Source organism: Pygocentrus nattereri, chromosome 29, assembly GCF_015220715.1.
Source record: "Pygocentrus nattereri isolate fPygNat1 chromosome 29, fPygNat1.pri, whole genome shotgun sequence".
NCBI classification, from domain to species: domain Eukaryota; kingdom Metazoa; phylum Chordata; class Actinopteri; order Characiformes; family Serrasalmidae; genus Pygocentrus; species Pygocentrus nattereri.
In genome coordinates, this window is record NC_051239.1 from 9,290,991 (window position 1) to 9,300,954 (window position 9,964).

The window sequence follows — 9,964 nt, forward strand, 5'->3', positions numbered from 1 at the left end:
CTGCGTCGTTGCTGCTGTTTGCTGTTAATGTTAGACTCACATGAGAAATGATGTGAACACACACAAGAGAACCCTGTCAACCTCTCAAGGTTCTCATATGTGGTGGGAAATGGACACGGGTACTCACTGGAATCCGGAAAGCCCAGCTAGGAAAAGTAGCATGTTTTGTGTTTTGGATGCTGGGCTGCAGTTCAGCATCAATGAAAGCTGTAATACAGACTGACCACCACCAAATATAAGACGTGTCTTGGATGTGGATATTCTGGCCAACCTGCAGGATCGTGCTGGGTGACCAGTTAAACTTGCACTAACACAGCTGGTCTAAACTGGTCCTGCACTGCCCAGTGGAAAAATGCCATTACTCTCCTTCCAGTGACCAGCTAACTGTGAGCTGAACTGTGTTTCATAGTTTTCCGTCAAAGCTGTCTGCCAGGGGTGTAAACGTGTGTAGGCGATTATGCAGGTCTCAGGACATGAAGGCGCGAACGCTGCCCCGAATGACCGCTCTGCAGATGGGGCAGTGCCGCAGGCTGGCCGCACAGTCTGTACAGACCACCAGGTGACCGCAGGGAATGAACACCATGGAAACCAGCTTGTCCATACACACCTTACAGGTGCGTTCCTCCTGAAGCTGCCTCAACTGCTCCTCCGCACTCAGGTTCCCCAGCACTGTAAAACACACACACACACACACACACACACACACACACACACACACACACACACACACACGCTGCTCAGAGACAAAACTGAAACTGAACGTGCTGAAAGGCTTTTGTCCAGTCCTGTAACAGGTCGGCTCAGGATGGACTGAACAGGAGAAAGAAACATGTCTGTGACAGCAGGACACGCAGCCGTGTCCTCACTCGCGAGGCCGTCGTGAAAGTAGTTTGAAGTCTGAAGAGAGTAACTCTGTAAAAAGGGCTGTCACTACTGATTATATTAAGAATCTATAGGGATGCAGCAATAAAGGACTTCTGCTGAAATTTACACTCGTCTGCACAAGTTTGTCCCTGTTTAAATTTCATGCTTTTCTGAAAGGAAAAAAGCACAAACACAGTTTACCTGGAAAAAAAAACAACAAAGCAGAAAATGTGCCCTGTTCAAACACGGCACATTTTATATGTTGTTTCCTTTTTCCCCAATATTTTAAACTTAATTAATCAATTAATCAGCAGAAAAATGCCATATTTAAGGTTTTCCCTTTAGTGGATGAGTTCACAGGAATCCTGACTGGATTTCATTTCTCGAGCGAAAGCATTTACTGAAGTGACACGTTTCCTATTGTAAGAGTTTTAGAGTCCAGCTGAATACGGCAGAACTATTCACACACGGAAACAGACGATAATAACAGTTCTGTGAAGTCACCGAAAGACAATCAGTGTAATGTAAGTGACTATAGTTCACTGAGCTAACCCCCCTCCCCCCTCCCCCCTCCCACCCAGCTCTTTTGATGCTCTACCTGCACTATCTAGATCATCGCTGCTACTCTGTGTTTTCACTGTTTACTCTGGTTTTTCTACCTCAGTAGCTGCTGTGTTTCTGTCCGTCGTCTGACTGCGTGACTCACAGATCACAGCAGGTTCATATCTCTGCTCCTTATTCCACGACCTCATGTCCAGAGTGAGTGCTGTGTCGGTGCTGCACTGTCCGGTCTGTTTACTGTCCGGTCTGTTTACTGTCCAGTCTGTTTACTGTCCTGTCTGTTTACTGTGTCTAATGTTTGTTAATTTATCGTATTTATTGTTTCTAGTTTAATTTCTTGTTTGCACGCTCTGTCTGCACGTTCACACTTTGTACTGATCCTGGAGGAGTGTAATTTCACTCCACTGTGGACTCGTACAGTTTCATTTAGGATGTTATAGAACAGGAACAACACTAAATGACTCGGTGGGTTAAAGCCTGACCTACAGAGGCCACCAAAAGCTTGTAAAAGCACCCATTCCAGACTGGACAGCCCAGCTTATATCAGACTCCGTACGCTCTTAATCACAGGCTTTTTATTTACATTTTCTTTTTAATAAAGTTCAAATTAGAAGTGATACAAATACGTGATCATCTTTCTCGAGGGAAAGTGAATGTAGAGCACCTTTAAACCCTTTAAGGCTGGTTCAGAAAAGCAGCGCCTTCTGCCATTTTTCTCTTCTCTATCCTGATAATAACGTGATTCTTCTCTGCTTGTCGTGTTTTTTTGATGTGTAAAGAATCTGATCCAACAAAGGTGAAAGTTCTGAATTCGCTCACCTGCCTGGAGAAACCCACACCGTGTCCAGTAAGGATATTTTATACTGGGATAGAAAAGAAGGGACAACACAGAGATCTCAGATTCTACTGTGCACAGAACTGAACTGCTCCGTGGTTTTTTCGGTCCAGACCTTCCGTGTTTAGGTGGGTAAGGTACATAGCTGGACCTTTAGAACCATGATGGACCATAAGGACCGTGTTCTACCCCATAATACCCTGTAATCTGACTGTTCTTCACACTATACTGAGCTATAAGGGTGAAACTTCCAGCTTCCTCTGAAACACATGACGGCGGCCTTCCAGACAACGTCCCTGCACAACTCAACATTAGCTGCCAGTTATCATTAGCGTCATGCTAGGTAAGGGGGCACTTATACTGTCTCAGACTCCTGAAGAGGGCTATGGCTTTACCAGGGACTGGACATTAAAGAAAACCAAGCAAAGTCATTCAGGGTGTCAGCAGGCCTTAAAAAGAAAAAAGAAAAAGACAGAGTATAAATATATATACACACTCTCACCGGCCACTTTATTAGGTACCCCTTGCTAGTAAAAGGCTGGACCCCCTTTTGCCTTCAGAACTGCTTTAATTCTTCATGTCAGACTTTCAACAAGGTGTTGGAAACGTTCCTCAGAGATTCTGGTTGGTTATTTGAGTTCCTGTTGCCTTTCTATCATCTGGAACCAGTCTGCCCATTCTCCTCTGACCTCTCACATCAACAAGGCATTTTCGTCCACACAACTGACCGCTCACTGGATATTTTCTCTTTCTCTGACCGTTCTCTGTAAACCCTAGAGATGGTTGTGTGTGAAAATCCCAGCAGATCAGCAGTTTCTGAAATACTCAGACCAGCCCGTCTGGCACCAACAACCACGCCACGTTCAAAGCCCCTTAAATCCCCTTTCTTCCCCGTTCTGATGCTCGGTCTGCACTTCAGCAAGTCGTCTTGACCACCTCTACAGGCCTAAATGCAGTGAGTTGCAGCCGTGTGATTGGCTGATTAGCTATTTGTGTTAACCAGCAACTGTACCTAATAAAGTGGCTGGTGAGTGTATATATATATTTGGTAACTGACAACTAATCACTGCATCACACGCAGTCATTTTTAGTAAATTTGAGCAATTTGTGAAGTCGAGTTTAATGCAGCAATAGTGACAGCCCTGTTTATAAACACATACACACACAAACACACAAGGAAAGTGAAACAGTGTTAACTTGAACCTTTCTCCCCGACTGAGGCCTGAGTCCTCACTCCACCAGCACTACCGCCCTGCCTCACCACAGGCTCTGGAGGGAACAAACCATCCACATGTTAGAGGGGGGGGAGAGGGATGTACCACTCTGCACCTGCATGTTGTTTTACTGACTGCGTTTATCTGGTAAAGTGCTCTAGCGCTGCATCTACAGGACAAATCCAGGTGCGCTGGTTTTATAAGTCTATATTTTGCTCATCTAGAAAAGCAGATGGCGCTGCGCACCTGGTCTGGACTCGCTGCCCTGCCTCTCCTCCTCGGCCTGCAGGACGTCCGCCACCAGGTCGGAGACGGAGGTGTAGTGTTGGCCAGTGAGCAGGTAGCGCGACTGCACCAGACTCTCCACCAGCGCCTGCTGAAAACCCATCTGCAGCACTGTCTGCACCACAGGGGACAACATAGCCGTCGCCACCGCACTCTGTCCACTCAGCACCTCTACCAGCGGGGAGAGCACACAGGGGCGTGAAGGGGTGAGTGTGTGTGTGCGAGTGTGTGCGAGTGTGTGTGTGTGTGTGTGTGTGTGTGTGTGGCCTCGTAAATAAACTCATGATGATACACAGACCACAATAATTCACTAAAACATAACATTTTATGCCATAAAGAAATGCTTGTAATTTCATTTAAGATTTAATGTTTATTTATGATTAAACATCAGTTTAGTAATTTACTTTGTGTCAATGGATCATTGTGAATGGACAATGGACCAAGACAAATACGAGGCCTGTGTTAATCAAGTTAGTGACAGTAATATATAATAATGTTATTTTTTAGACTGATTTTGTCCAAAACCATAACAAGACCGCAGTATCACAACACCTAACTTAACAGAGCGTTTCGATGTTGGATGATGTGATGTCCTACAGTAAAATACATTTACTGTAACAGAGATGAGACTGTTCTAGAAGCGCTGCTGGGTTAGACGCTCTGCGTCAGACGCGGGTTACACGCTCTGCGTCAGACGCGGGTTAGACGCTCTGCGTCAGACGCGGGTTACACGCTCTGCGTCAGACGCGGGTTAGACGCTCTGCACGTCAGACGCGGGTTACACGCTCTGCGTCAGACGCGGGTTAGACGCTCTGCACGTCAGACGCGGGTTACACGCTCTGCGTCAGACGCGGGTTAGACGCTCTGCACGTCAGACGCGGGTTACACGCTCTGCGTCAGACGCGGGTTAGACGCTCTGCACGTCAGACGCGGGTTACACGCTCTGCGTCAGACGGGGTTAAACATATTACATATCATGTTTGTACAAAATGCCTCTATAATAGTTTTCAGACGGAAAAACGACGCGTCGTTCCAAGCGGCCTCAAACCCTCACAGCTGCAGTCCTACTTACTAGACATGGTATCGTGTTCCGTTTCGCTTTGTTTAGGAAAGAAAACGCAGGTTTATAGACATTACTTGGTCACAAATGTCATGTATATGAATTAAAAGGCCAAAACCATCGTAACCAGAACAAGAACACAGGTTTCACTGACCAGTGCAAGCCATTACTGACTGGCTCCCAGGCTGATCAGTAATATTCAGATTTAGGACACAGAGGTTCAGTGAAAGATGAACTGTAAAGCTGCAGGACTCAAAGTGAGTAATATGCTGGGGAGTTTCCCACAATGCAACAGACCATCTGAGGAAATTCCCAGCGCTTTCTGTTTAAGTGCCTGATGAATCAGATGAATTTATGAAAATATAGTACAGACCTGCATTATAATGTTATCAAACATCGTATTTAGTATTAAACTTTCTCAGGGACAATAAACCCAAATGTCCAAAGACTAAAGCCAAAAAAGATCAATAACATTTTCAAATGCTTCACGTTATTTTCAGTCCTCCAGTCCTTACAGCTCTTCCTCATTCTTCGTCATAGCTCACCTAATAAATCCGTCCTTTCCAATGGGAATAAAACACTGTGTTTCCTCTTATAGTCGTACATCTCAGGGCTTTAACTTCACACAGCCGTTTTGTAGAGGGTTCATAAACCCTATTCACTGTTTATAACACTGCACACATGATTCATCGGCTGCTTTAGTGGGAAACCTACAGATTTAATCCACGTCCTGAGTAAACACGTGTGTCTTTGCTCTCATTCATCAGGTGAAACGAACCGTTCCACATGACAAACTGACTGCAGTTTCATGGCCAATTTAAAAAAGGACGATTAACTAATATTAATACTACAATATACTACTATTACAACGTTCTATCATATGTGCTTTTGTCTAACATAGACTGGGAGTCAACCTACACGGCAGAGTGTGGTGTTTATAGTGATTCTACGGAAGATTTTTGAGATTTCTCTGGAATGTGTAATTATATCAAGGAGCAGAAGAACATTTTGGAATGTGGGTTATGCTACAGACTCCTACGCCTTCCTAGAGCATAACGCAGCAGGTTTTCCTTTGGAAGTGTGAGAAACAGAACATGGTAAAAGAGCTGAAGCTGTGTGTCTGCATCGGCCACCAAATCACCGCTTCTTTCCCTTTAACGTTGCGGAATCTGTCGATGTTCACAACAGATTTCCCTGATTACCCACACACAGACACATCTTCCTCATTCACGGAATGTAAGAACTACGTACTGCTGATCGTCTTCCGCGTCACACGAGGCAGGGAAGAGGGCGATTTTCCTGCACAGTGTGGAGACTTTTCCTCCTGTTTACACTCAGCTTAGCTTGATTACCAGGTGTCGTTGGTGTGTACACGCAGGGAACTCATCAGACTGTGCAGGACTCCAGGCCTCGGTTTCCCAGCCTTGACTCAAAGTCATATGCTCTGATGTCAGTTTGCCAAAACCAGCAACAGTGTTGCGAACATGATGAACCGGTAGAGCGACATTGTCTCTGATACTTAAGACAACCATCACTCTGTGCTGCTTTGAGGAAGCCAGAATCTACTGTCCTTTTTTTGGCTCTTCTTTTTTACTGGCTTCATTCTTTATCATGGAACATACCCATGGATTCACTTACCGTGGCCTGAGGTTATATCTGCAGCAGCTGAAGTCTCAGATCCACCCTGTGAAACAGACACATCCATGATCATCCTCAAAGATGACTGACTTACACCTCAGTACATGCAGCCGAGCAGTGAGTGAGTTTATACTACCGTCTCTGGCGTGTTGAAGTACGACTGCTGGATGTTGTTCACATACTCCTGCCCTCGTGACTGGAGCAGATACTCACATCTGAAGTGGCAAAACCAACAGAAGAAAAAAGAAATGAGTGTAAAGCTCTGAACACACACACACACACACACACACACACACACACACACACACAGCGATCAGGCATAACATCATGCCCGCCTCCTTGTTTCTACGCTCATTGTCCATTTTATCACCTGCACTTACTGTATAGCTGCACTTTGTAGTTCAGCACTGCTGTGTCTGATCCACTCAGACCAGCACAACACACACTAACACACCACCACCACGTCAGTGTTACTGCAGTGCTGAGAATGACCCACCACCCAAACAGTACCTGCTCTGTGAGGGTCCATGGGGGTCCTGACCACTGAAGAACAGGGTAACAGAGTATCAGAGAAACAGATGGACTACAGTCTGTAACTGTAGAACTACAGAGTGCAGCTATACGGTCAGTGGAGCTGATGAAGTTATGAGGGTGAGGAGCTGAAGCCGGTCAACATACAGACTCTGAGGATTTACGCTGGAATCAGTAAGTCCTGCCAGATACGATCCAAAACTAAAATCTAAAACTTTTCTCGGTTATAAATACTTGCAAATCCATACGACGCGAGAAAGAATGAGTGTCTCACCGTGGAAACCACTTCGCATGTTCCTGCCATGGATCGTCTCCAGGCTCCCAGTTCCTCAAACCACCATCACAGAAGAAACACTTCACATTGTCACCATGACCTAAAACAAACATCCATATGTATTACTGTGGAATACCGATGATATGGAATATGTAGCTGCCGATGTGAGAGCAACCACCTACTGAACAGTGAGGGAATTTCAGGAGAACCTGGCAGTTTCAACATGACGGAACGCTTTGCTTTGAACTGAGTTTTGTAATATTGACCTCTTTCGATGGTGATTTTGATACAGTGTATAAAGCCTTTGGTTGGTGGATTCCTGATTAAAGTGTATGTGTATGTGCGCATTCAGCATTAGCTCATTTAAATTCTCTCAGAGCCTTTAGTCCACTGTCTTTAGCACACAGAGGGATTAGAGCTCCGCCTTTAACCCATCCATGCAGTGAAACACCCACATGCACACTAGTGAACACACACACTAGGGGGCAGTGAGCGCACTTGCCCGGAGCGGTGAGCAGCCCTATCCACGGTGCCCAGGGAGCAGTTGGGGGTTAGGTGTCTCGCTCAGGGACACCTCAGTCACGTACTGTCAGCTGAGGGGATCAAACCAGCGACCTTCCGGTGAAAAGGCTGGTTCCCTGACCTCCAGCCCACGACTGCAACAACACTCATTTCTTCATGTGTCCTAATTTCTCTGTTGCCTATTTGCTGGAGCAGGGTGGGCAGCTCCTCTCCCACAGAGCAGGATTTGGTGATTTTCCTGCTCAAACACACACAATCATCAGTTAACCGCCAGGCTCAGGTGTGTCTGAGCAAGGAAATCCGCCACCTGTGCTGGACGTGGGCCACCTCTCCTACACATGCTATAATATCCCGTTTGGCACTGGCGTTTGTTTCCCGGCAGCTTCTTTCCGCTTCGTTACAGCGTGAAGTGTTTTTATCCTTTCATTTCTACATATGTTTAGCAAACAACCCAAAACAGACCAGACCGGCATGATCTGGTGCTGGTTTCGCTGGTCACCCACCATTACTGACTAATATACCAGCATACAAACCACAGCAGATGCTGGTCTTGCTGGTCTGTGCTGGTTTATCTAGCAGAGTGGGCTCCCACTGGGCACAGTCAATAGCGCTATGCCTACATTTAACACAGGGATGTTGTAAAGTGGGATTTTCCCCTTTTGCTTCTCACTGTGAAAAGAACCGAGAGAGACACAGAGCTTGTTTTCGAGGCTGGAAAAAGTCCCCAGAGTGGAGGCAGAGCTCGCGAGGTCTCGTGCATTCTGCTCACATGACCACGTGATAACACACACAAAGGGGAACTCGCCCCATCGCTCAAAGTTTCACTGCCTTCGGTGATGATTCCACTCACTGAACCGAGTCAACGAATCGGCGATCATTAATCATTAATCGATTAATCAAGACGTCGATTCGTCCAGTAATATGCAATATGGGAGTCAGACTCTAAATGATCAAAGCCTCGATGTGTCACACTGCGGTTGTTTATGTTATTATTTAATGGAGTTAAAATTGTGAAAACAACGCGATTATTCGACTTTTTCGATTTTGTAACTCTTACGTAACGCTGCTAAAACACATCCCATTCAAATTTGTGAACCGGTTGAACCGATTCACTGGAAAACACCGTCGAGCCACTAAAGCCTTAATGTTCCTATTCCAATATTAATCTCACACGTCATCATCACAACAAACGCGTCCACCTACACACCTGTGTAAAAGAACCCCGCGCGCGCTAAGGTGGTCGGCTGCACCGATGCCCCCGTTGGCCAGTTGTGGAAGGTGGTCAGCCGGGTGTCCTCGGACTCCATCTCCGGGTAAACGGCCTGTCCGCCGGCCATCTGCTCGTCCACTCCCATCCTCTGGAGCTGGCTCAGCAGCTGCCCGTCCACCGAGTCTGGGGGTCCAGGTGGTCGCGGGATGTTTCCTACGTCTCTGCCCAAAACGAAGCGACATGTCGGGAAGTGCCTTCTGTGCTCGTGCAGCGGTTCGTCGCCGCGGACCCAGCACCGCAGGACGCCGGCGCAGCAGAAGCACTGTACCGAGTCCTCATGGTCCAGAAAGTAGAAGCCGGCCCGGGCGAGGTCCGCCGCGGTCACCGGCGCGCCCGGCGGCCAGAGCTGGAAGGAGCGGAGCCGCTCCTCCTCGCTGCGCATCCCCGGCCTCCGGGCTCCGCCGTGCTGCTCTCCTGTGCCGCTCATCCCGCTCTCGGTCCATAGCGGACCATCCAGGCGCGGCGCGAAGCCCCCGCTGGCCATATATCACCGCAGAGCCTGAGGGGCGAGGCGAGCGGCCCGGACCGTCCAGCTTTCTAGAACAGCTGTCCAGCCCACCTCGCGCGCGCATCAGCGCTCAATAACAAACACAATGGCGCGCGCCCCGCGCGCCCTCTCCCGCCCCCGCGAGCGGAGCTGACCGACATCCTCATTGTTTACATTTTCTGATGAGCGCCTCAGGCTGACAGTGTGATTAACGCTGAAAACGACCCCCAGACAAAGCCCACCAGCGGTGACAAGGCCGAAATAAAGACCACACAAAGTCTACGTAATCTACGTAGTGTACATAGTCTACGTAAGCGTCAGCTCAGTGACGAGTTTACTCCATTTTAGTGAAATAAGCCGCAAAGCGCAGTAATTTGCTAATTCCCGGCGTTTATAAGTAGCTGAGGTATTTACTGATGACGT

The 9,964-nt window shown here is 47.4% G+C and overlaps 2 protein-coding genes across 3 annotated transcripts in view; one reads left to right on the forward strand and one right to left on the reverse strand.

The window, feature by feature from the left end:
- LOC108410583 (baculoviral IAP repeat-containing protein 7-like) overlaps positions 1 to 9,928 on the reverse strand; it is a 10,177-nt gene extending 249 nt beyond the window's left edge. The window contains exons 1-7 of the mRNA XM_017681733.2: positions 8,992 to 9,928; positions 7,263 to 7,362; positions 6,594 to 6,672; positions 6,458 to 6,503; positions 3,721 to 3,930; positions 3,464 to 3,529; positions 1 to 669 (exon numbers count right to left, since the gene is read on the reverse strand). The exon at positions 1 to 669 is cut by the window's left edge and continues 249 nt beyond it. Of these exons, the coding sequence (XP_017537222.2) occupies positions 467 to 669; positions 3,464 to 3,529; positions 3,721 to 3,930; positions 6,458 to 6,503; positions 6,594 to 6,672; positions 7,263 to 7,362; positions 8,992 to 9,538 (1,251 nt within the window). The 5' untranslated portion in view covers positions 9,539 to 9,928 and the 3' untranslated portion in view covers positions 1 to 466. The remainder of the gene's footprint in view (positions 670 to 3,463; positions 3,530 to 3,720; positions 3,931 to 6,457; positions 6,504 to 6,593; positions 6,673 to 7,262; positions 7,363 to 8,991) is intronic.
- The window catches only part of nfu1 (NFU1 iron-sulfur cluster scaffold homolog (S. cerevisiae)), a 45,672-nt gene that overhangs the window by 15,107 nt on the left and 20,601 nt on the right, over positions 1 to 9,964 (forward strand). The gene's annotated exons all lie outside the window — the stretch shown is intronic.